This window comes from Rhyacophila brunnea, unplaced genomic scaffold (genome assembly GCF_057557595.1).
Source record: "Rhyacophila brunnea isolate RB1 unplaced genomic scaffold, BYU_Rbru_1.0 scaffold_8, whole genome shotgun sequence".
NCBI lineage: Eukaryota > Metazoa > Arthropoda > Insecta > Trichoptera > Rhyacophilidae > Rhyacophila > Rhyacophila brunnea.
In genome coordinates, this window is record NW_028233350.1 from 34,974,793 (window position 1) to 35,002,147 (window position 27,355).

The 27,355-nt window shown below is 34.4% G+C and overlaps 1 protein-coding gene across 1 annotated transcript; it reads left to right on the plus strand.

Annotated features, from left to right (window-relative positions):
* The first annotated feature begins 4,733 nt into the window (after positions 1 to 4,733).
* Ac13E (Adenylyl cyclase 13E) lies at positions 4,734 to 26,798 on the plus strand. The gene is made up of 8 exons (XM_085958837.1): positions 4,734 to 4,932; positions 8,987 to 9,314; positions 13,789 to 14,828; positions 16,025 to 16,276; positions 18,509 to 18,895; positions 19,907 to 20,310; positions 24,115 to 24,294; positions 24,392 to 26,798. The coding sequence occupies exons 2-8, from the start codon at positions 9,031 to 9,033 to the stop codon at positions 26,417 to 26,419; spliced, it is 4,575 nt and encodes a 1,524-aa protein (XP_085814963.1). The 5' UTR covers positions 4,734 to 4,932; positions 8,987 to 9,030; the 3' UTR covers positions 26,420 to 26,798.
* Positions 26,799 to 27,355: the final 557 nt, after the last annotated feature.

The window sequence follows — 27,355 nt, forward strand, 5'->3', positions numbered from 1 at the left end:
AATTAAACGTAATGCTGAAAATTATTCTTATAATATTAGGGGCTAAAGCAACTTTCAAAATATGACATGCTATTATTTAGCTTGACGTTGATCTAGAACCAGAACATGTGCTCTTACTATAAATAATTTATTATGTATGATGTTGTTAATTAAAATTATGAAACAACCAGTATACTGGTACATTTAGAATATAAGTATGTTATAAATCTCTATTAATTGTTTTTTATTGTTAAAAGTCGTATATTCAAGTGTTTTGGTTGCCAATTTTATTTAATAAATAAAAAAGATACAAACCCATAGGTCGCATTCCCCTGATGTTATTTTTAGACCGTTGTTTAGGAAAGGTGTTATTAGATTAATCGATAAACAAATGCCACACATCCGCCTTTATAATTTTATGAATAATTTATTCCTGGAACCAATCTACTCTTTGAAACTTCTGGGCCAACTAAAATAAATCAAATTCAGCATTGATTTAATTCCAGAGATGTGTCCATACTATAGGAATTTTGAATTGTGCCTAGGTAAGCTTATTTTATGCAGTTATAATAATTCTGTACCTGTGTGAATAAGTATGTTTTCTCAGAAGTGTTTTCAAAATTATGTATGTTCTATCTATAACGATATAGTTTTATAAATTAGCTGTATTTTACCTATTTTGATAAATAATTAATAAATTATTTAATTTATAAGTTATGACATGATAATCTGAAAACAAGACCTATTTATTCCCGGTTGGTATAGATTAAAATAACATGTTTGAACAAAATGTCCTTATGAATATATATTAAAAAAAACTATATGCACTAGGTATTCCTGGATTTATTTCTAAAATAATTTCCGTGGACTTAGATAATTATACAGTGACGTCCCTAGTCAAAGTGCCACTCTTAAGCAGACTTAGAATGCCGTCCCCTTTTATTTTTATTACAAAGTTTTTCTTAGCTCGTATTCTTATTTGTCCGGTGGTTCTTTGTCCGGTACAAATCTTGCAATCGATTTTTAACTAACTTCCCGACTAGCTAGACATTTGAAACTTTTAGAATATATCAGAACACGATACCAATGCATTTTTTTAATACTTTTAAACCATCTTTAAGTAGAATTAAATTCATTATCAGTTAATTCTGTTTTGTATGAAAAGTTATTTCTACACCATTATTGGTTGCTAGGAGTCTGGGGTCCTAGCAACTAAATTATTAATATATATGTACGTGCGTTACTATGGAAATCAATATGACATGTCAAAATGACATTTCAGTATTATTTCTATCAAGTCAAGTCAAATTTATATTATTCAACAGAAAATTTAAAAACGTTGTATATAAAAAGTTCTTAAGTTAGTTTCAAAATGCTTACCTATTTACCTATGTTATTATTTATTTCTTCTTAAGCAGGCAGATATACCTACCTACCAAAAATCTTTAAATGGACATACCTACTGACCTACATACCCGCTGACAATTGAAGCATTTTCACGATACTAACAAAAGTTATGATTTTAGGTACGTGGAGGCCTATGGCGCTAATACGATTGGAGGCACCGTTTTGAAAATTTTGCCTGTGCAGACCACTATACCTACCACATGTTTTACAATATAACAATATAATGTTGTTATGCTGTCAGGATTTTTTATGCTTTGATTAATCTTTAAGCAATATTTTCCGTCTGCTTCATTGAAAACCACCACTGCTCTCAAAAGTTGTAATATTTGTATTCGTTCCTTTATTTGCCGCCCTTTATAATATGATCTGTTCCCTACACGGGACGTCACTGATAATATATTATATAGCTACATAATTAATAATAATTATTGTATTGCTTGTATTCAAATGCTTGTATTGCCAGAGTTCAAATAAAAAGGTGAAGTTGTCGATGTATGATTTAAAAAAATTAGGTATTAAAATGTGATCCAAAAATGTTTATTAAAATTACATAAACAATAAGAAATGTTTTATTTTTAAAAAAATTCAACACTTAACCATCAGTCAGTGCATACACACCATCATCCTGTTCCATAGTTAATAATAATTGACTGATACCTATCCGCTTCTAGACGTTTCGAAATTAATCATTATCCTCAGCATCCTTGAATTCCTCACACACCCATAGCTGACTCGGTTATGTCATACACTGTAATTCTCCAAGCATTGAAAAATTACATACCTACAGATAAAATCATCGAAAAATGTAATAGGTGTAATAATAATTAAGTCATAATAAATAATGTTAGGTTAGTAATATTGTATAAGAATATGTACCTCGTGATTAGTCGTATTTTATTATTATTATTATTACAACGTTTTTATTAGCTCGTATTCTTATTTGTCCGGCGGTTCTTTGTCCGGTACAAATTTTACAATCGATTGTTAACTAACTTCCCGACTAGCTAGACATTAATTGAAACTTTTAGAATATATCAGAACACGATGCCAATGCATTTTTTAAATACTTTTAGCCATCTTTAAGTAGAATTGAATTCATTTTCAGTTAATTCTGTTTTGTATGAAAAGTTATTTCGGCACCATTATTGGTTAGGAGTCTGAGGTCCTAGCAACTAAATTATTAATATATACGTGCGTTACTATGGAAATCAATATGACCAGTGACGTCCCGTGGGGGTAGGCAGATTGAGCGTCGCTTGGGGGCGGCAGTTACTCGAAAGGCGGCAAATCGAGGAGAATTATTTGGATTATATAGAAATATGATACTTACATTATATAAATAGCTAAAATTATTTTGTTTTCATGTTGTAAAATAATAGCATAGTAAAAATGATATGAAAATAATAACTCTGTGTATGCTGAATGGTACAAATCAAATGTGTCAGAAATATCAACGAAATAAAACCTCTGACTTTGGTGATTTGGGTGTCTAACTTAATTAAGTACATATATTATATTTATTAGTTTTTTATACTTATCTAAATTTAATTTTGAATGTTTTAGTGGTATATATTTTGTCAGTAATATATCCAGACGACACGTTTCTTAGATATTGGAGTCATGCAAGGATGATAAAGATACTATAAGTATATAAAAAATGTGGCGGCATTTTGACGCTGCCTAGGGGCGGCATTTTGTCTAGGGACGTCACTGAATATGACATATTGTCAAGTACAAATTTTTTTGATCGTTTAATCTAGTCAAGTCAAGTTTATATGGTTCAACAGAATTTAAAAACTCTCAAAAAAAATTCTCATTAGACTCCTGGATTAAAATAGTATTTACACGAGGTCTATAGGTAATTAAATAGTGTGGAAGTACGTTACTCATTAAATTGTAAGTATTCAGCCATATGTATGTCATTGATTTCTTTTAATATTTTTTTGTAATATTTTATAATAATCAATCGCTTTAAAATAAATAAATAATATAAAGACCCTAGAATAATAATTAACTGCATGGAGTGGCAAGTCTGAAGTGAAAAAATATTCGCATACAAATTAATTACGTAATCGATAAAATCTGTTGGAATTTTTAAACGACAAGACTATCGTATTTCATATTTGCCGCGAAAATGAATTTTCTTCAACTCTACGCGATTGCTGAAGTTACAAAATAATATTTTAATTTTAAATGTAGGTATTGTGTCGATTGCGTCCTAAAAAGTGTACGCATTCTTATAGTCGGTAAATGATTATGTTTTTTATGAGATACAAAATATTATCTTGCGAGATCGAAGGCATAAAAAAATCTTTGCGCTTGTTGGGATATTCCAAGTTGATTTTTTTGAGACGCCGCTCTGACTGTGACCAGTGATGCCAACCGTACTATAATTATAGTATTTTGTACTATGATTTTGGCCCGCGTACTATGTACGATATAAAACAGGTATAGTACGCCCAAAATACTATAATTTTGAAAATCCGGAAAACAGATTTAAAAAAATAGCGCTAAAGCTGTTCGGGAGAACTAAAATACCTAATTTTTGAACTTGTCTAAAAAATGAGACGTTAATCACCTTACATCTGAATATTTTGCAACAAAAAAAACGAGACGCTAAGCACCCATTTGAATTTTTGTCTAAAAAACGAGACGTTAATTATTTTACATTTGAATTTTTGTCTAAAAAAAAGGTGACGTTAATTACTTTACGCGTAATTTTTGAAAAATGCAGAAAAGTATTCGTCATTCAACGCGTACTATACTTTTAGCCGAAATACTATAATTTTGAAGGCTCGGTACGATAATTCCACTTTGAAAATATGGCAGCACTGGTGCGAGCCAGTGTTGCCAACCGTACTATAATTATAGTATTTGTACTATAATTTTGGTCCGCGTACTATGTACGATATAAAATAGGTATAGTACGCCCAACATACTATAATTTTGAATATCGTACTATAATTTAATATAAGAGTACTATAATTTCGCATTTGCCATTTCGCAATCTACTCGTCTTCGGAAATTTGGAAATCTGCGGTCCGCGGCGAAATTTTCTTCTCCTAAAAAAATGAGCTGACCATGAAAAATAGGGAACCTGCGGCCCGCGGCAAAATATTTTTCCTAAAAAAACGAGCCGACTATGAAAAATCGGGAACCTGCGGCCCGCGGTGAAATATTTACACATTCTACTAAATTCTCCGTCATTTTTTTTCTGAGAAACAAAAAACCTATACATTTTCAACAGATGACAACGCGTACTATATTTTATCCCCAAATACTATAATTTTGGAGGCTCTGTACTATAATTCCACTTTCAAAATATGGCAACACTGGTGCGAGCGTTTGTCGTCACATGGCAACCTTGCCCAAAAAGGAACAATATTTTTCTGTGTAACTCTGTGCTTCTATTTGTTTTCCATTTAAAACATTGCGTTATTTTCAATTGCTCGTGACATAAAGTCAAATAATTCGGGTTTAAAAATATGTAAATTGACAGTTACCAGTTGTGTTTTCCAGTTTTACGGCCTTTCTGAAAGAATTCAGGTAACAGCTGACAGTTGCATTGGAATAGTCCGCCTAGTTGCTAGTTCGCTTTTTGATTTGCACTATTTCATAACATAAGTACTGTGAAATTTGCTTTTTTTATAATTTATTTGCCCATTTTACAATCCTAAACATTTATTTGCTTCAGTATGGTCGCTCACTTATAATAATCATTAACTCGCTCCTTACGCAGTGTCCAGTGTATTCTCCTATAATTTCGTGTTTGTTTATAAAATTAATGTTTTTAATACACCTGTAATAATAATTACGAACTGTGCACTCATCCCGGTGCTGTTATTATCGTACCATTTATTCTCTTCCGACAATTATTTGAACTCGTTAATGTTTTATGAATTTAATTAACGAAGTCTACGAGCTTCTCGATTTATGTATTCAATCATCAATTATTATCAACGCAGATAAATAGTTAAGTATGTACGTGACATTGGGTTTGTGGGATTCATTATTAAACATTAATTAAAATTGGAGCTGGTGCAGTAAATAACAAGATATAAAGTGCCATATTTAGTGTGTGTGAATAAATTGATAACTTAGATATAAATTATAATTTATTGTCTATGTAGGTAAATTTACTCCAAACTCAAATTACTATTTTTTTATGAACTTCATATAGTTTCTACAGTCTCGTGTTCTACACAAAATCTTTGAAACAGCATTTTTATATTTCTCAATTCAATTTGCCAGTTAATATAATTAAAATATTAATATGTAAGGTCCTTAGCTACAATGTGAATTTTATAAAATATATTTTGCTTTCCAACACTGAATGAACTCCAGCTTCCGCTCCATAAAAATTGCATTATTTAAAATGATAAATCCTTCAATATTAACATCTTCTACAATTTACTAATATTTCGCTTTACAGCTGAGATACATTCCTATAAAGTTTGCTGTAGAGCAAAATACCGTATAAATGAATCATTTATTTTCATACAATTTCCATAGTACCTATCGGTTCCAATTTAAAAAAAAAAAAAAAAAAAAAGTCTTTAAGTACCTACCTACCTAAGTACTTAGTTGAAATTGCATTTTATTTATTTCAAAATCAGATTTCTGTTACAAAAATAAATGCATTCTTATTCAGGATTAATTTTAAGTAAGATGTTCATTCTTTGTTAGGAATGAGAAAGTCCTTTTATTTAATAAATCCTTTGAGTGGACTAGCCATAAGTCGTTTGTCAAATTTTATGATGTAGGTGTTCATGACTTATTATTGTTTGGCATCTAGTCTTAAGGCTATACTTCAGCTGGGGCACGGTCTAAAACCATTGTGACTACGCAACGCGAAGATTGTGCAAACGACGCATGCAGAACAAAACATAAACTAGCGCATCGTTTTCCATCTGGCTGTGTGAACATCTCCTTCGGCGCATGCATATTTATTATTGTCATCAGTTTCTGAGAATCGGGCAGTATCCGAGCCGTGTTTTTGTTTGAATGGATATTTGTTTCAGTAGACTGCGGTAGTACTTATTATCTATTATGAACCGGATTCAGGCGTTCTTGACTATCGACGAACCTACCTGTTATATTTAAGGCTATACTTCAGCTGGGGCACGGTCTAAAACGATCGTGACTACGCGACGTGAAGATTGTGCAAATGACGTGTGCAGAACAAAACATAATTTGTCATAAAAACATGCGTCCATTTAATGTTATGTTAATTGTTCTATTAGTAATAATAATATAATATTCATTGACATGTTTTCTTTTTCAAGTAAATGGGTAAAGTTTTTTTGTCATCTTTACACGATTTAAGAATTAATTCCCCCAGCGCCATCACAAAACAAATTGACGTGTTCACAGCTCGACTTTCGCTCTCCGATTGGCAGGGAGTCCGAAATTTTGTCACACCTATAGTTGAAAATTATTTGCCGTTTCACTGAAGTATGCTTTTAATGTTTCCATCCCCATTTTTTATTCAGATATATTATATGAATGACGATACAGCGCCAACACTTTCCAGTTAATTTATCCGAGCTTTCTTAAATCTCCTGTGACGCAATCCAGCCATCTCAATTTCAGCCGTCCAGGTCTTCTCTTGCCCTCGGGAGTGAATAAATTATAGATGTTCTTAGATAATTTCTCAAGAAAACTAAGTTTTCTGGTCCCAATGATTCCAATGAAAAATTTGTGGGTCATAGGAGAAAAGAAATATCATATTCGTGGTCAGACGACCCAAAATAAGTAGTAAAAATCACATGGGGTACCTACCTGAGACAATAAAAACCATGTCGATTTATGCTATCTATTGAAGAATAATTCCATTTATGAAAATCTAACAATAAGTAAAATATACTTAATATGCAATTTAAATTTAATTGTTCAAGAAAATTCAAGAGACTTTTCTAAAAAAACCAGTTATGACAACTTTAATCAAATTCAATTATGCCTAGTCAAGACCAAGATACATCTGTCCCAACACATATTCTCGTAAAAATTGCACTAAATGTTTTGTCGAATGTTTGTTACACTTCGCAAACGCTTGTTTGAAATCAACGCAGGCCCGTCCCACACCTGCAAATATTCTGTCGCTACTATCGTTGATAATATACGTAAATTTACCACCATGTTCCAAGTATTACTATGTTTATCAATACATTTGCTTATATTTTTAATCCTTGGGTGGAATACAAAAAATATGTTTGTGAACAATCTTTATATACCTACCTACTTTAGTTTATGGGCAGATGTATCTCGGTCATTGGTCTGGACTAGGCATTAGAAAAAATCATAAAAATTTAAACTTTCAAATCAATTAAATTTCTTTTGAGTTTTATATTAAGACACTTTACCATCATGTACCTACCTAATTTTAAAAAAGGCAAAATAGTGAAGTATTTTATTTATCACAGTTTTGCAAAAACATTATTGCTAACTCAAATTATTTTTTTTTAAATTTCACTTTGAATAGGTATGAATGATTCTTAAAATGATCAATGTGTTATGAAGCACAAACAAAGAATGTTTTCAAATTGTTTCGTGTCTAATGAAAAATTCATTTAATCATGACATTGAAGAGCTTCCGAGAGAATATATTTCTAAAAGATGATATAAATCTGACTTTTCGTAGATGTACGAACATATCCAATCGATTTTTGTATTATGGAATACTTTCTTACTTGGTAAGAAATAGTACTAGACTCTCTTTCCTTTAATACTTTGGACGCGGAAGACGCACCCGGCGCGTAATGACCAGGCGGCCGATCGATGTAATTAACATGCATTTTAAAGGTGCTAATTAAAAAATCATTATCTACTCAGCAGCGAATGAGTTAATATAGAATCTGATTGTCGTTCCACACTAGCCAAGCATATGTGTATATATAAGTAAACGTCAAAATGCTCTGCGCGGTGTAGTTTGTATTTTTTCCGGCAGGTTCGCCACTATCGTTCTATTGTGCATGCACATATGTCATGCAAGTTGCAATATGCGCGATAATAAGTACATGTTTATATTTGAATTTTATTGTTATGGTTGTGACAATACGTATTACCGCCAATAAATCCATGAACGTGTAAACGGGCTATTACTTCACATATTAAAATATATTTGGTAAAACTTCTTATTGGTGTTAGCAACTGACTTGTAATTTTAGAGAAATTGCAAAAACAATTTGTGACCTGTATTTGCCTAGACATCATTATCAGCCTGAATCTATCCACTGCTGTATAAACGAATTTTCAGTTTAATTTCTCTCAAATTTTCTTTAATGTGCTTCACAGAACTATTTTGTTGATGCAGCGGCCTCTATGTCTACTCTTGGGTACCACTAGATAACTAGATTTGTCCAGTGATGGGCTCTTCTTTGAGTGTATTCTGTTCACTTCCATTTGATGATTCTAGCAAATTCTATATTGCATACCCTTGTTTCCCTTTTCAAATTATTCTGTTTTTTGTTTTTACGCATTACGCCATGTATGTACTTCTTTAGTTATTTCTGAACCTCTCTTTTATTATGTTTTTTTTTTTTTTGATAATATAACATATTTTATATTTGGTCAATACGTCATACTGCATATTGTGTTGCAGAAATATACCCAGCATGGACGATTCGGACGAGCGATGCGTTAAACATGCGTGACAGTGAGAAGCGTTTGTCGTCGGTGAGCTTCACGCGGCATGGCAGCGTCCGGGCGGGGGCGGGCGAGGAGGAAGAGGAGCTACACATGTGCATGGCGCCTCACGTGCAGGCGTTGCTGGCGCGCGACCAACGCCGTCCCAGCTGCTGCGGCCTGGCCGTGCCCGTGCCCTTTGAGAGGGCCGCGCCGAACAACTTCTTCAACCCCAAGTTCGACTCGGACATCTTGGAGGGCCAGTACAAGTCGAGCTCCTTTCCTCAGATCAGACTGAGATTCAGGTACGACCGCCTCTCTCCTTTCTATTTTTTATATTCATCTTAATGTCGACTCACAAATAGGTAAAATACATCAACTACATTAACAAAGCATTGATAGTATTTTCATGAGAATTAAATGTTGACCAATAATTCTTCAAAAAAGTCAATCCTTTAAATGGCACAAAATTTATTATAATAAAAACAATTAATTATATCGGTAGGTATTTATATCCCAAAAAATTATAATTATTATGTATTGTATTTTTTAAATGTATTCATTTACATTTGAATATATTTTTTATATTGTAATAAATTACCAGCAAATATAGCATCGACATTTTTTTTCTTCTGCTGTTAGTAGCATTGATAATTCCATTCTAGTATTTCAAATTTATTGCTTTGAAACAAATTTGAATATTCCCATTTCAATGTCTATTTTTGTCCCCCTATTGAATGTCGATTAATGACATTTCATTCTGAAAATTTCCTTTAGATAATGCAATTTTCCAGTTCCTCCTTTGCCAGTTTTCTTATTGAAAGAAAGTATCTCGATATTTACCGGTTACAAGACGTTTCAATTACACCCACTTGTAGTAAAATGTAAAATGTAATATTTTTATATTTAATTTATTAAACTGTAGTTTTAAATATTATTATTATGTCTGGCGATGCTGTGAAGGTATAAATGAGTATAATTATTTTCATAAATGTATATTTACCGAATAAAGTGATTGCTTTGTAATTTATTTGAATGTAATGCTTTAACATATTATAATATTAACTATTATCATTATAATGTATCCAACACCAAGTAAAGAGTCAAATTCCAATTAAATAATAAAGTTTTACTTAATTCCTTTATAACAATTACCTATTCTTTCTATTCATCACTTTTGATCTGTGACTCGAGACTTAGTATTCGATATAAATGATATTATTATGCTAAGGAACATGGTTGTTGATTCCGCACCGCGTACATGAAATTTGGTCGACTTTCAAAATGGTAGAAAAGTTGTAAATCTTAGGACACTATTAGTGATTCTGTCAAGTCAGCATCACATGGTGAACCACTAGGGCAGGGGTGGGAAACCTTTACACGTTTGAAGGTCACTTGCATTCAAGAAACTTTCAATAAATTGATACCTTACTTCTGTTGGGAAACAACTTAAAATACCTTGTTCTAAGAATTTTGCACAAATTCTCATTTCAATATTTAAAGCCTCGATTTTTTAAGTAAATGTGTTTATTTTTTATTTGGTTATAATGAACTTTGCAATGCAATGAAATTTTCCAGTGTAACAAATAATCAACCCAGACGTTCCAGTTTATAACCAAATTAATGATTAATCCGTGCTCGTGGTGCAGTGCGTAAGGCGCTTGCCTTCCACCCGAGAGTTCTGGGTTCGATTCTCGGTTAGGACACAATATTTACCTATGTGTTTTTCTCAAAGCCTGGGTGTTTGTGATTGTTCAAAATTACTAACAACCACCTTGTACAAAAAAGCAAGGACATGCTTATTAATAATTCTTAAAAAAAAAAGTGATTCATCCCAGAAAGGGTTTTTCGATTTTATGACCCCTTGAAGAATTTTTTTTTTGTTGAATTATAAAGAAAAGACCCCTCTACATCGAATGGCATTATTAACTCAAAACCTTGAAATTTTGAGTTGTTTCCCTATTAGTTTGTGAAAGTCTTTCTTGTTTTTACCCAAAAATTTTCCATACTTACCTGGTATACGAACAAATAGGAAAAAATGTCTGGTTTTGGACCAATAAATACATATAGTTTTGTTACTACGTTTTGGCGATAGTATATGGGGCTCCATGGAGTGGAGGCTATATGTATTATAAATTAACAGATCTTTTTACGAGAAATGGAGGAATGGCTTTTAGCCGTCCGACCAACACATTAGAATCTTGAACTGTATCAAACAGACATGTTAAAAAAAACAACATTCATTTTTGTAAGATCGATCCCGTAATCTATGACTTCAAAGACGGCCTTCTTGCTGACGGCTGATTTAAGAGAAATATATACTTAATGCTTTTTTTTTTATTAATTTTAAAGTTATCAAACTAGCTTTTAATGTCTTTATTGTGATTGAATTTTGCTAATCTTATTGTACTCTTTTGAGTTGTAAATAATATGTTCATTTAAATTTTAAACATTATAAGTAATTCAAAAACAGATTATTAACGGGAAATGAATTATTCTGTAAAAGTTTATTCATTCAAAACGCCGCTTTTAATGGGCTACGAGGCTGCAGGTTCTCCACCCCTGTATTAGGGTAACGTATTTACATTTTATTTTGTACCAAAAACACTGTTATCTTGTCAAATTTCATAATATACAATTTCAACAAATCATGAATCTTGGCAACCGGTGTACATCCTTATAATCTCTATGTTGTCCTAACTGGAGTGTTTGATAAATTATTTTATCATTACAATGACTTATTTCTTCCATCGATAATAATATTTCCACTCTATCTGAAAGGTGTTAAAGATCCCTGTGTGTTCAGTTCTTATCTTCTACCTTCGTGTCTCTTTCTATTGTATTGTATGGTCGCATTTAATATTGATATGCTACACCTTCTATGTTGTTCTATCCACCAATATTTGTCTGCAATTATTTACATTTCATGAAATACTTTTTAATTATGCTTTGTTCGATGTTTTCTTTAACATTCAGAGTATCTAAACAATTGGCTTATGGAAATTTAAATTGTAATTAAAAGTCTCCCGGCTCTGGCATGATGTTTTCAACTGACAAATATTAAAATATATTAGGTATTGCATAATAATATATTAACTGAAACATCGCAAAAATTACATTATTTATAAGCACAAATAAATACTATAATATGCAATTATGGCATAGAGTGCCTGTCGGAGGGAGATAGGTGACGGGTAAGCGAAAAAAAAATTTAAAGACAGTCATCATTACAGGACATGAAGTTCAATATCATTTGTGACGTCATCGGTATGTTTGTTTAGATTTTGTAGGTGTGGAAATATCTATGATTCCGAAAGATGTCACTGCCTAATTTAAATAAACACCTCTTTATTACCCTCACGACAGAATCGTGATAATAATTCTGAAATAGTTACTGCACAACTCTGGGTCAGCGTTCTCCGAATTTCCTTAATTTCTGTACTAGTTTTCCAGTTAATTCCTTCACTGGGTCACAAAATAGGGATCGCTCTCTGCCCCTTTTTACCAGACATAATGCCCAAAAACAATTACAGTTTTGAGGGTTTCTTTCTATATTATTTTAGGTTTTATTACATTTTAGTGATTAATTAATTCTTGTAAATGATTTCTTTATACGTTAAGATGAACACTAAATAATCGGTTAGCAAGGAGAAGGAGCCTTTGCCAAACTGTTAGGCAAGGCAAACACCGAACCGGCAAAAATACGAAGGGAGGAGTATGTATTCCTTTGTGCTTGTCTGTAATGTAATTTTTTAAATTCAATCATTTTATTATAATATATTAATTAGTACCTAGTAGGCAATGACATTAATATGGACGAAGCATCTAGAAAATAAAATGACACTCACTTTGTGTCGGGTTTGCCGGATGGCGAAATTCATATTTTAATATCGGTATCCTACGCTCAAATGAACATTCTGCTTGCAAGCGGTCTGGCGACACCGCTGGGTCTGCCCATACAAAATTTATGACTGTCAGGTTTCGACTCAACCGTTATTATTGTGTTACAAAATGCCAATGTGCCTAGTTAAAAATTGTTAAAAAAGTCTACTAAACACTCCAAGAAAGATGGGATATCACTTTTCATGTGTTAGTATTATTTATCATTTATAAAATGACATTTTAAGATATTGATGAATGTTTATTCAATGCAATTGAATGACAGGAACCATTGGACAGTCAGTCGCCTGTGATTCGCTGGGCTCACTTGCGTCTAATCTCCGAGAAGTCGTAAGTAACCGAGAATCTGTTTCTAACGCAATGAGTCATGACACTAATACGCCATTACAATAAAGGTTATATTACTATAAATTCTCGAAGCTTGTATCGCATAATGGAAACGGATACGTCATATGGTCACGTGACATCTACCTATACATCTGTGAATGACTTTCATGCACAATTTCTCGTGCGCGCCGGGTATGAAGTGAGTTGTCCATTTAATATGTCATTGCTAGTAGGTATACTTTTATATTTTCGAGAAATGTCAAAAGGCAAAATCAGGGATCTCCTTGAAATAGTACAAAACTCTTATCAATTAGAATTCAGAATAATATCATAGTCTATTCTTAGATACGTATTGTGTTTGTAAATAAGTGAACTTATGCATTTATAAGACCGTTTCTTATTTGACATGATAATTTACTATCCATTTGTGAGCTATAACAGGAAAGACAAATATTTGTAAAGTCATTCAAACAAATATTTATATAACCAGTCATTGGTTCATACTATATGCAGAATCTCGATAGTGGGTACATAAAAGTATTTTTGTTTCAGATATGCGCTGCTCTACATAATGGTTTTCTCCCTGGCCTGGATATCGTATTTTTTAGCTTTCGGTCTGAACGGATTAGCCGTAAACTGGCTCATTTTATGCACGGTATTCACGGGCCTTTTCCTTTTGACTCTTATAATTTTACTCGTAACCTTCACAGATTTTTATAGAACACACATGTTCGGGATTTCTGTGATAATCGCCTTCATACTCTGTGCCCTAAGTCTGTCTCTAATTGGACTATTTCCATATAGAACTCTCAAAGACGTTAAACTGATCGGCGACATCAGTAGAGATGTCAATTTTATCGGTGATTTTAGCCAAGCCGGTCACTTTGTGATGTGCGTTGAAGTCATTTTGATTATTTACACGGTGATACCACTACCTCTATATCTTTGCGTCGGCCTAAGTCTGTCGTATTCGACTATATTCGAAGCCATGAATATATACATACACACCAAGGATAACACTCTGTCCTACTCCGGCTTGGTGGTCAGGGGACTGTTGCAAATATGCGTACACATTATAGGCTTTCACATATTACTCATGACAGTTGTTAGAATGAGAGGCACTTTTATGAAAGTAGGACAGAGCTTATTAGTGAGAAAGCAACTGGAAATGGAAAAACTATTGAAGGAAAAGATGATACATTCAGTTATGCCGCCGAAAGTAGCCGACTGGTTAATGTCGGAAACGGGAATGGAATCGGAAAACAGCCTCAAAAGGACCAACAGCCTGCATCCTCGAAATTCTAACCCCGGAGCTTCGGACCTGAAGTCTCTATTTCGACCCTTCAACATGCACTGCATGGAAAATGTCAGTATTCTTTTTGCAGACATTGTAGGGTTTACTAAAATGTCAAGTAACAAGACTGCGGAAGAATTGGTAACGATTTTAAATGACCTGTTTGAGAGATTCGATGATCTGTGTTCTTTGAACAACTGCGAAAAAATTTCTACTCTCGGAGACTGTTACTACTGCGTGTCGGGATGCCCGGAGCCCAGACCGGACCACGCCAAATGCTGTGTGGAGATGGGATTAGGTAATTTCTCTTCAGTTTTGACTCTTGCATGTTTACTTATTGCCGTGACGGTGAAATTGGCAATACAATGACACCTTTTTATTTTCTGAACAATACTGCCGGCTTAGTTAATGGGGCATTTTATTAAGATAAGATAAAGAAACTTTGTTTCAGTTTGTGGCTGCATATTATTATTGCAAATATTATGAATTCTAGAATTAAGAAAGAAAGAATAGTTTCATAAATAATGGCATTGAGGCTATTAGTTTCAAAGTCAGTAATCTCCATTTTTACTTTTTTGATTAAGTACTTAGGTTAAGTACTTTTCCACTCTCGTGTGTATAATCATAAAATATCAAATCCAACTTTGTCTGTTAATTAAATAGAATTAAACCGGAGGTTAGTTCCTAAATCATTTATATTCGTTAGCCGCCATTTTTTATATTTTATGACTAACCTTAAAAATATTTTATTATAAAAACGTTAAAGACTTTTTATTTTGCTACTCGGTTTTTCTGATTGCTTACAAGTAATATGTTTGCAAAAAGAAAATATTCTATTTGTAGTGCTAAATGCATTTGATAATCTTTTGCAATTACCTATCTCAAAATAGCGGAATATGGATGTTACCGACTTTGAAACTAACAGTCTCAATTAAAGTATGCTATGAATACAGACAATTGCATCAAAGAGTCATTTTTTGTGTATATTCTTATATACTGAAAAAAAATTGAATGTGATCATTTGTATTCAGTAAAACCTCGTTAATTCTAAATTGAAGAACTAAAAAAATCTATTCACCAATCATTACATAATGTATGCTAATTTCAAATTAAAAAAACTACAAATTACACGAACAGTTAATCATGCACGATAATGAAAAAAAATTAAGTAAGTATAATAATCTGACATTGTCATGTTGGCTTCATCAGGTTTTTGTTTGATTTAATTGAAATTATTTATTTACTTCTTCCAAAACAGTTTCAAATTTCGAAATATAATTGGAAATATAAATAAAGGTGTTAATTTAGAATTACGGGTGTTTGCATTTATGAAGATTTAGTTTTCTTATAAACATGATAAATGAAATTGCATTCTCTAATTCATAACAATAGTTAGGTACTTAAATGTCGATGTGAGCTTATGTCAAAAATATGCCGCCATTGAGATTATTAACCAACATCATCGTATATTGAATGTCTCGTTGATGTTTTCAGGAATGATAACGGCAATAAAGTATTTTGACGAGCAGAGAGGTGAAGGCGTCAGCATGAGAGTGGGGGTGCATACGGGCAAAGTTCTGTGTGGCATCGTTGGAACGCGGCGATTTAAGTTCGACGTCTGGAGCAATGATGTCACACTGGCCAACAGAATGGAATCGACCGGCAAGCCTGGACGGGTGCACGTCTCCGAAGAGACTGCCAGATTCTTGACCGATTACATCCTGGAAGAAGGAGACGATGTCTTTGGTGTGTTGATATGCACTTCATTAAAATTTTGTCTCATAATCTATATGTCATATTGTCATCATTGTATTTTCAATATTACATTTTATATACTGAATATCATTGAAGATACTTGAATAATATTATTCAATTTATAGTGATGTAAAAAATACAGACTAAACAACTTATTTCTGATGTTCTGTAAGAACCACGGACTTTGGGTTACCGTATCAATAGTGCTTCAATGAATTCATAAAAATTATTAACATTTATAATATTCAGACAAAAGTCACTATCTGCATAGTTTTCTCTTTGAATGCCTCACTATTTAATTATATTCCACTAAAAATCACTATGTTGCTCTAGACCAGTGGTTCACAAAGTGTGTCCTGTATGGTTTTTTAAAGTCCCCCACATGCTTTTTGATAAATCTACATCATTGTTTTAAAATGTAAACCAATCTTAATCGAAATTATAACATTTTGTCCTACTATTTTTTTTGTTTTTCTTAACACATAATATTAAAAATTCCTTTTAAAATACTGTCTGGTGGGAACGAATTGTCAAACATTTTGATGTTTGTAGCTATGCTATGCAAAGGGGGATTTGGCGTGCGGTTGCGTCACCACCAGATATGGTCGTGTTGTTAGTTGCCATTGTTAAATAACTGAAATTTCGGTCAACTTTTAAAATACAAATCTAAAAACAAAATGTATGAAACCATCAAATTCGAAACGTAAAGAGAAATTTCAAGAATAGTGCATTTTATTTTATCATCAAACAAAATATAATTTTATGTCTCCTTTGCAAACAAAATATAACTGTTATAAAAGAAGTTTCCATGAATGAAAATCCTAGGAAACAATGATTACCACAAAAATGTGAATCCCACCAAATATTTTTTAACATTCATAATTTTGAAAACTGAGAAAATATATTATAACCAATAGAAAAAATCGTTTTGAAAAAAGTAAGACACCCCGCAGGAATTGAACCTGCATCTCTCGGGTATCGCACCCACGCACATAGACCACTATGCTAAAGGAGTCATACTTAATTGTGATAAATTTTAACTAAGTAATGGCTTTTAATACTCTCTGAAGCGTTTTCAAAATTGAGCTACTATTAGCGATCGGCTTTTGTATTTTAAATCAACGTAGGTATTACTAAGCGATGTCACGGATCACTCCAAAAATTTTTGTTATAACTTGAACTTGCCAATAATTTTTAATTACTTAACTTTTTTTTTATTCAACGAATAATTCACAATTAAATTATGTATGTTCAATAATTAGAATGTTACATTCTTAAATCTTGTGAATTATTCTTTGAATAAAAAAAAAAAGTTAATTTAAAATATTTTTTATTTGAAAATTTGTCCTTTGATGAAAAACTTTGTGAACCACCGGTCTAGTTCTAATCTAGAATATATTTGTCTGTATTCATTGGCATATTGAACTCGAAACTGTCAATTCTCTTTTAATAGTGACTTTTGCCTGAACAATGTATTTGACGCCCGTTCTTGGTTACGTAATGAATCTTAAATTTACTTTCCTATTTCACGTCACGGATTTAACAATGTTTTGTGGTATAGCTATACCATCATACATCATCCGGTGTTCAAATTTAGAACTAAGCTCATCACAGTATAAAAAGTATTGAATGATATGTCAAATGTTAGCATGTCGTCGCTCTAGGATTAATTTGGTGAAGCTCCATTTTTGGTGAAATTGACTTTTTAATGCAGTTCATTTTCTTGTGTATAAACGCATCGAAATCATTAAAAAATATATTATATTTTTCATTAGAAACAGAGATATTTTTTCAAAAAATGTCCAAGAAACCACGGTACAAAACAATCATTATGAATTAGACTCTCCAATGTGCGGGCCAAACAGCGCCGAGTATTGTTATACAGTTACCACCCCCTCTACTATATGATTGGTCAACGGATCGCTTTATCCATTTCTAATATTAGTGTTGTCTAGCTTTACTGACTACGTCCTCATTACACATTTGATTACGTTTTAATATAATGTGTCTCTCACTATGTAAAATAAATAAATAAGAAAGATCTTCCAGCATTTAAATATAAGGTAATGAACTTTGTTTTTCGTCTCTTGAACATTTTACATATTGTCGTTTTGGACAAAGTAATCCTAGAGCGACGATGTGGCGCCCTCACTGGTACATCAATTGACATTAATGATGGTTTTGCTATAAGACATTTTCTGATGAATTTTTTTATGTGCACAGGTCACAAAACCTACTTCATCGAAGGTCGCCAGCCCCAAGTATCCATCGATGGTAATCTAAGCCGTTGCAACACCATCCACACTTCGATGCCTCTCAAACTCATAATATCCCCTCCCAAAACCAGTGATTCCTTATCCCCAGTGATGAACAGCCTCTCCCCCTGTGTGAATGTTTCTCTAGCGCCTGATGATATTCCCGGTCAACTAGGACTGTCCGCCTCCCTCACCCCGCCTGTGATAAACCCCAACCGACTGTCGCCCAATCCTTTCCACCTCAAAATGAAAGCCAGCTCCTTGCCTAGTATTCTGGATATGGAGAATGAAGAAGACAAGACCAAAGTAGTCAAGCAGTTGAGTGATGAATCTTCCAAGAGCCCCACTTCTACCGGTACGATATGATTCATTTAAATAGTTAATTCTTTTTTAATTTTTTTATCATGAAAAATTTCTGTACCTGCGAACCAGCGTATCTTAAGTCCAAAAAGAATACCTTTTCAACTATAAATAGATTACATGTATTTCAAATTGTACTGTTTTTTTCATCACTCAATGTTCGGTCACATTAAAAACGATTTCTCATGCTTGTCTTTGTAAAGGTTTTTTTTTAATGGCCCAATCGAGATGGAGTATTCCTTGTAAAACTATATATATATATATATATATATATCCTCTTCTTCTTCTATTCTATAGCGTCGTGGGTCCCAGGTTTGAATTCTGGGTCTGGCAAGTACACATTATTTTTCAATCAGAGTACGGACCTAATAGGTTGAGCAAGTGGCTGACATCCATTTCTCGTAAAAACAAAATCTGTTTATACAAACCTCCACTCTGTGGAAGCCCATATGATCCTACTAGGATCGGACATGGTCGGATATTTAAATGGCATAATATGACGACACATGGTCCTGACGAGTGAAGATGCTAAACAGACTGATGGTTAGGTAAGAAATGGATCGTCAAATGCCCTTTTAATATGAAATTGGATCATATCACGTCTTAATCAAGTTTACAGATTCAGCAGATATTGCCAAGATATTTAGATGATCAATGTCAAATGCGTATGTCATTCATATCGAAAATTCAAAACAAAGATGACTGTAAATAATTTTTTTCAATTTCAGTCGGCAAACTTTAATTTTAAATTACCAAATAAACCACAGTTCATAAACATTCCAGAAATGTCATCAAGTAAAATATATTAAAATTTCATAAGGTTCTCTCCTGTTATGGACTGATACTTTGGTGTATACATAATTGTATACATTATAATGTCGCCACTAACTTAGTAAATATATCTCAGGAAGACAATCACCATGAATGTAGTCATTTGAGGTAATGAATTAGTATGGAATTTTTTCATTGTTTTTAATTATTTGTTTTTTTTTATTATCCTTTACAGGCAGCTACGGAAAATATACCAGTAAAATAAAAAGCTGGAAAGTGCCAAAATTTCTACGCAAAACAGACGCATCCAACGACAGTGTTAAAATCGAAGAACTGAGTAAAAGTACTTGCGAAAAGGAGAACAGCAGCGGAGATCATTCGGTTCCGTCTTCAAACGGCTACCAACAAGTCCCCATCGTCATAGAGACAGTGGAGACCAATCTTCTGAAGCCGTCAGATGCCAACCGAACCGACAGACTTATTATTGAACCATACGGTCAACGATTTTCGAATGCCTCAGTCTACGAGAATGACATCCTGGACATTAAATCTTACATCAGTCAATCAAGGAGTGATGTCTCACCTTTTGCCAGAAGCAGTAGTTATAGATCCCAATACGGCAGAACGAGTCATTGTGAGGTAAACGTTAATTTCACTAATTTAATGTATAATGTATTTATCTAGGGAAGGCTCACCCACCTCACAGCACACCCTCGCGAGATAAACACACCACACCTATCTTATACTATCTTTAGTACTTATTATTTCTTTCTTCTATACAATTATCATAAATGGAACTGTCTTTTATCTTGCGAATTATTCTACCGTTTCGGAGAACAGAACTTCAGCATATTCAGTGATATTTCAGTAGGAAAATAAATAATGTCAATTTGACATGGGGATAAAGTATTCCCAGTAAATAGCCATTTATTATTCAAATGGCAACACATCCACCTCTGATTGATGCTGACAGAATCTACAGACATTTCATTATTATTAAATAAAAATGGATGTCATAATAATGCAGCGTTGATGTGTGGTGAATTTCGTTGATAATGCAAAAAGAACTCTTTATTAAGAAAAAAAGGGGGTGGTATTCAAATATCTCTTGACAAGTTTATAAAGAAAACACCTGATTTCTAATACGCCTCGTTAACTTTATTATGACCATTGATAAATAGATATTTTAAAGTACACTTTTGATGTTTTTTCTACATTGCTCTACATATACATTCAACGTTCGTACACATTTTCAGGAACCAATTATGTATGAAAGTACTTTATTTTTGAATCAATTGTGTACAAAATGGTCAGATTCGAATTGTATTCCCTTGACTTTGTAACTGACATTGCTTATATAGCCTTACCATTATATTTTGGCTACGGACGTCATAACGCTGATTTGGGGAACTACGAGCCCCCCCTGCACTTACACCCCATTTATAAATCTACACCCCAGACCCCCACTATAGTCCGTAACAATGCATACACCGTTATACAATCGTAGTCAAGATCTGATGGTTCTAGTATACTTTTTGATATTCTGATGCAGTGACATCTTCAAATAGTTTCTTCATTCTTTGTTGGTTCGATTTCTTCAGATTCAGATCTTCTGAGTATGATGTTTTGTACTTAATCATACAAGGTTCTTCCTTATTAACCTGGATTGCTTTTACATTATTGCCATTTACATTTTTCTTTACAGTCATTTAATACATTGGACGCTAAAGACGCACCTAGCGCGTAACAATTAGGTGGCCATTCGATATAATCAGCATGTTATTTAAATGTGGTAATTAAAAAGTAATTATCTAGTCAGCAGTCAATGTGAGAAAAGAGTTTACCCGTCATTTCGGTAACTTCAGTCGGTACATACAGTGGTCTTTGTTTGGTCATTCGGATTTTTTCTCTTTCTATGCACGAATGAATCGAGTCACCTTCGTTTTCAGTGTGACCAACGATGAGGTATTTGTGAGTGATTATGTGTATGTTCAATGCTTGTACCGCATGAAGATACTTTGAAAACATAAATTATTTTTTTTTTGGGCTATACAATTGTCACTATAAAAAATTACCTCATGTTTGCCTTGGCAGTGATTTTTCAAAAAATTATAGATACATGTTGCCATTTCTATTTCTCCTCTTTTAGCAATCCCTTCGTGCAAAAGATAATAGAAACCATCTCTACTTTTAACATTGTACACGGTAAAATTATAACAATTTAATTTGCTTTTAAAGGGTGTTTTTTTTAGAGGTATAAAACTTTGAAATGGAATAAAATAAAGATGACTTTTTATATTGACATGAAATTTACTTTATTCGAAAGATGCTCTTCTGGCATTATAATTTAAATATGACTTCTGGCATATGACCGCCACGACTGGCTCGGGCGTAGTCTAATCTGGAGGTCCAATTTTCGATGACTTTTTCCAACATTTGTGGCCGTATATCGGCAATAACGCGGCGAATGTTGTCCTCCAAGTGGTCAATCGTTTCGGGCTTATCGGCGTAGACTAGCGACTTCACATATCCCCACAGAAAATAGTCATGCGGCGTTAAATCGCACGATCTTGGAGGCCAATTCACGGGTCCGAAACGTGAAACTATGCGGTTACCAAACGTTTCCTTCAATAAATCAATTGTGGCACGAGCTGTGTGACATGTTGCGCCGTCTTGTTGAAACCACAGCTCCTGCACATCATGGTTGTTCAATTGATGAACGAAAAAGTCAGTAATCATGGCTCTATAGCGGTCACCATTGACTGTAACGTTCTGGCCAGCATCGTTTTTAAAGAAGTACGGACCAATTATTCCACCAGCCCATAAAGCACACCAAACAGTCAATTTTTCTGGATGTAACGGTGTCTCAACATACACTTGAGGATTATCATCACTCCAAACACGGTAGTTTTGTTTATTGACGTATCCATTCAACCAAAAGTGAGCTTCATCGCTAAACAAAATTCGCTTATGAAAATCGGGATCAACGGCAATCTTGTTTTAAAATAAATTTTCACATTTTGGAAGCGTTGTTCAGGCGTCAGTCTATTCATGTTGAAATGCCAAACCAAACTAAGCATAAATCACTTAACAGCTGACAAAATGGCCGCCAATTAAAAAAGTGCTGCGAGCTAAAAGTTCTATACCTCTAAAATAAACACCCTTTATAAGGTAGAGGCATAACCGCCTGCAAGTCAAATATTGCCAGGACGATATCGTTCCTTTCAAGAGCTATCTTTTTCTTTTTCGGATCGTGCAAGTTAGACATTCTTCTTATGTGTTTCGTACTCTTTTCCTTCCTTTTTAATTGATCATCATCGGAACTGCTATTTTCATAGGTTACACAAAATGAACAGAGATCCTTTTTCGGTTTGAAGAACGAAATATTAAATTTCGTATTAAATATACAACTATATATCGGTTGGTTAACATACTGCTGGCCGCTGTTCAAACATTTTTCTTTATATAAATTATACATCATGGTGATATTTAATGATCCGTCTATGTATTCTTATTCAGTTCTTGCATGGCAATAGTGAGACTCAATTCTTTTAAAACTTCTAATATGGTCTTCAACATCATTGTTGAGATCGTTGCTTGTCTTTTTGTGGCTCGGAGCAGTACCCCTCATATCAGTTTCGTGAAAACCATCTTTTGCCTTCTTTAGTGCAGTACTTATATCTAAATTGGCCATGAAAAACTGTTTGCAAACTTGAATATTTTCACCACAAACAACGAAGAAATACGTTTGATTAGCCTTCCTTCTTGATGTACCTTAATTTTTTGTTTTAGATGTAATTGGTTGCATGCATCTTATAATAAATTCTCTTTGTCCGGTTTAATCTGGCAATAAATAATATGTCTTAAAATTGAATAATAGAATATTATTATCAACCATGCTTTAATGTTTAATTCCCAATGAAACAGTTCGATGAATTTGGTAAACTCTAGAATATTATTAGATGTCAGACAATAGATAATTGGGATTTTAACCGCCAAAACACACAAGTGAATGATAAAGCAACTGTGAGATAACAGTATCAGTGGGTTATTCCACTTATCCCACTATTGCTTTGAGTTGCAGGGCTTTTCCAATAAATATAACAATGGTATTTTGTTTTTAAATGGGGCATTCATTTTTTTTTTTAAATCTCGGTGTTTCATTATGTAGCTTTACCTTTCAGCAATCGATTGGCATACTTATCTCAAAATCGACTTTTTTCACTTTATCTCTCGGTTGCATTATGGTAGCGATATATTTGTTTACGATATGATTACTTTAGTCGTCTTTTCAATACGACCGATGATTGGCTGGTGGGTGTGACTGTAATTTTTTTTAAATGAACACTAAAATACTGTCAGTTATAATTGTCATGTAAGCATAAACCCTAAAAAATAGTAATTTTTCAATGATGATTTCAAATATCTAAACAATGTTTTTAGCTGGCGCAAGTGGGCCGCGCACGCAGCTCGACAATGAGCCAGCTGCACGATCTGCCGATTGTCGCTTTGAATCCTCGCCCACTCAACACGGAAGACCAGATCAGCCTGTGCCCCTCCGTCAACAGCCGAAAGGATTCCGGGATTCGGAGCACCAGCCGACGGTCCAGCATTCAGCAACAGGTTGCAATAATTGCATTGTTATAAATATCCGCTTCTAATATTTCTACTCTTTATATTTACAGTGATAAATATTTTTTTCATTTCTTATTGATTTCAGATTTATATGGTCAGTCAATCGGCATTGGGGGCTTCTCAGGATTTGCAGAGACGCGTTTCGGGGTATTACACATCCAGCCAGTCGAGCCTCGCCCGGCCTTCGTTGAATCTAAACTCAGCCTATCAGCAGGCCTGCCATCAGAAACTGAGGAAGCAGTCTGACCTTCAGCTGATACGATGCGTCCAAGACAATGCAAAATCTAGATTCAGTTATTTCGTCAAACCGCCACTCTCTCCCATAACTCTGTTCTTCAAATCGGCCGACATGGAGAATGAATACAGAAACACTGCTCACCGGATAAACGAAAAGGAGGTGGAGTGTCCGCCAACGCTAGCCACATCCCGCTTTAATACTTATCTGGACGTTGTCATCTCTGCTGTCATTTTTCTGATTGTGTCCGCGTCTCTGTTCGTTCTGTACGAACCCGGCTGGATCTGGATCGGCCTGTTCGCTGTGTTTGTCCTGTTCCAACTATTGGCCATAGCCCTGTGCATTCACCGGCACCGTGTGCTGTCGCAGTCGTTCCTGTCGAAGTCCAATGAGTACGACGAGGTAGCGAAACCGCTGGAAGATCTGCTTTATCGCCTCTCGGACTGGTACCCTTGGCACTTGTTCGGGGGCGTCTTTCTAAGTCTGCCGGTGATTTCTGTCCTCGTTAATTTTTCTTGTGACAATTCGGCTGTGAAAATCACCAGCAGTGACCAGTCGCACTATATTTACTTACTCTGCATCAGTATTGTACATTTTTGTAATTTTACTCAAATCAATCTGTGGGTCAAAAACTGTCTCCTGACCGTCTCGGCGATAGTATTTATATCGGTGGCTGTCCTCTACTGTCCCGCTGCTGCTACTTCTGCGGGAGTTTGCGGCCGAGTTCGACCCTCGAGTGATATAAATGAGCCATTTGATCCGTCAGCTGCGGTCTCATCCCTGCATGCCGATCGTCTTCCTCTCGTGCAAGAAAAGCCACCGGCGAACAATATTACGAATCTGTCCTACCCTGGCGGCACCCCCCTTACTGCGGGACAGACCAAGAGTAATACATCTAAGAGTAATGAAATAGTCAAGGAGAATGCGGTCGGTCTCCGTGACCGCTTAGTAAACTCGAATAACACAAGTCCCGCCCCAGTATTTGCAAAATCCACGTCGCAGCGGCCGCCGCGGTCATCTACGATAAATCATTCCTCGGATTGCATGTACACTGGAGAGATATACTTGGATATCTTGCTTCTCATAATTCTAGTTTGGTTTTTGAACAGGGAATTTGAAATAAGCTACAGGATGAGTTTCTACGGTAACATCGTAGCCAACAAGGACAAGGTTCGCGTGCAGAGCATGCGTAACCAGGCCGACTGGCTGCTTCACAACATCATCCCCCGCCATGTGGCCGAGCAGCTCAAGAACACCGCCAAGTATTCGGAGAACCATAAGAACGTGGGAATCCTCTTTGCCAGCATCGTTAACTTCAACGAGATGTACGATGAGTCGTACCTGGGTGGCAAGGAGTACCTGCGTGTACTCAATGAGCTCATCGGAGACTTCGATGAACTGCTGGAGCATCCCAGGTTCCGCGCTGTCGACAAAATCAAGACCATCGGCAGTACCTTTATGGCAGCCAGCGGCCTCAACCCACAGATGCGCCAAGAGACCCCTGACCCTCATGCCCACCTTTACTCCCTCATGGACTTTGCCATTGCCATGCAGAAGGTCATCTACGACTTCAATCAAGACCTCCTGGAGTTCAATCTTATCCTGCGGGTCGGTTACAATTTCGGCGACGTGACAGCCGGCGTCATAGGAACTACGAAACTGTATTACGACATATGGGGGGATGCCGTCAACATCGCCAGTAGGATGGATTCGACGGGTGTCAACGGAAAGATCCAAATAGGGGAGGCCTGTCTCGGCGTGCTCGACAACGCTTACGAGTTCGAACCGAGGGGAAGCGTGTACGTAAAAGGCAAAGACAACATGAACGTTTTTCTCTTATCGAGAAAAAGAACTATGGAAAACGCGGACGCTCTCTGAGTATAATGTACGACGTGATATTTGAATTTCTCCGAGAGGGCGCGCGGGTCGGCCGAAAGCTTTCTGACCGATTCTCTTCAACGGTCCTAACTGGACAATTGTATTTGTGAAATATTTTTATACCAGTATGTACGTTTACTAAATTATATTATTACAACCCTGATAACGATAATTAAGAGTATTGATTATTATAGTGATAATTACTTGTCTATCTGCGTATCGAAATATATTATACTATATTAAAATAGATTGCTCGTTTTTTATAAAGTCAAATTATTAGTGAAATCTGAACAAATTCTATCTCGCTATGTATAAATAAAATTGCACATTTTGTATAGAACTTTAATTTTTTTTGCAAGACTCAATAAATGAATACATTAAAAAAATGTATGTATTAAGCATGAATTCCTAAAATATTTATATCGTAGTTTACATTTGTTGCGAATTGTTCTTTGTAATATTTTTTATAGACAATACAATATGGCCGTAGGTAATATTTTGTTGTGTCAGTGACGACTCAATAATGAAGTTATTTTATTTGTAATATTAAAGTTCCTAACTCTTAGCTCCAATCTTCGATAATAATTTTCCGCTTCAGTAGGTCTTTAATAACTCGACGTGTGATTGTTTCGTGAGATGAATGACGCGTAAAAAAAACTATAATACTAATTGTGTATCTTTGATATTGATAACTCTGTAGTCTACTTGTGTACGGGGTGAACTAGATATTTTACATGATGCAAAAATCGACCAAAAAGAATTGCAGAGATTTTTATATACATTTTTACTATTGTCACATTTTATTATTATTTTTACATTGAAATATTAATAATATAAATTTTACAAATACTAAACGGCATGTCTACAGATGTTTTATACAATTAGTCAGCTTTCCTGTGACGAATGAAGAATGCGTTTTAATGTCATTTTTTAATA

Coding starts and splice junctions, on each gene's coding strand:
- Ac13E (XM_085958837.1), top strand. CDS start 9,031: ATGCGTGACAGTGAGAAGCGTTTGTCGTCGGTGAGCTTCACGCGGCAT. Junction 18,896..19,906: donor CAAGAGCCCCACTTCTACCG/GTACGATATGAT, acceptor TATCCTTTACAG/GCAGCTACGGAAAATATACC. Junction 20,311..24,114: donor GCAGAACGAGTCATTGTGAG/GTAAACGTTAAT, acceptor CAATGTTTTTAG/CTGGCGCAAGTGGGCCGCGC.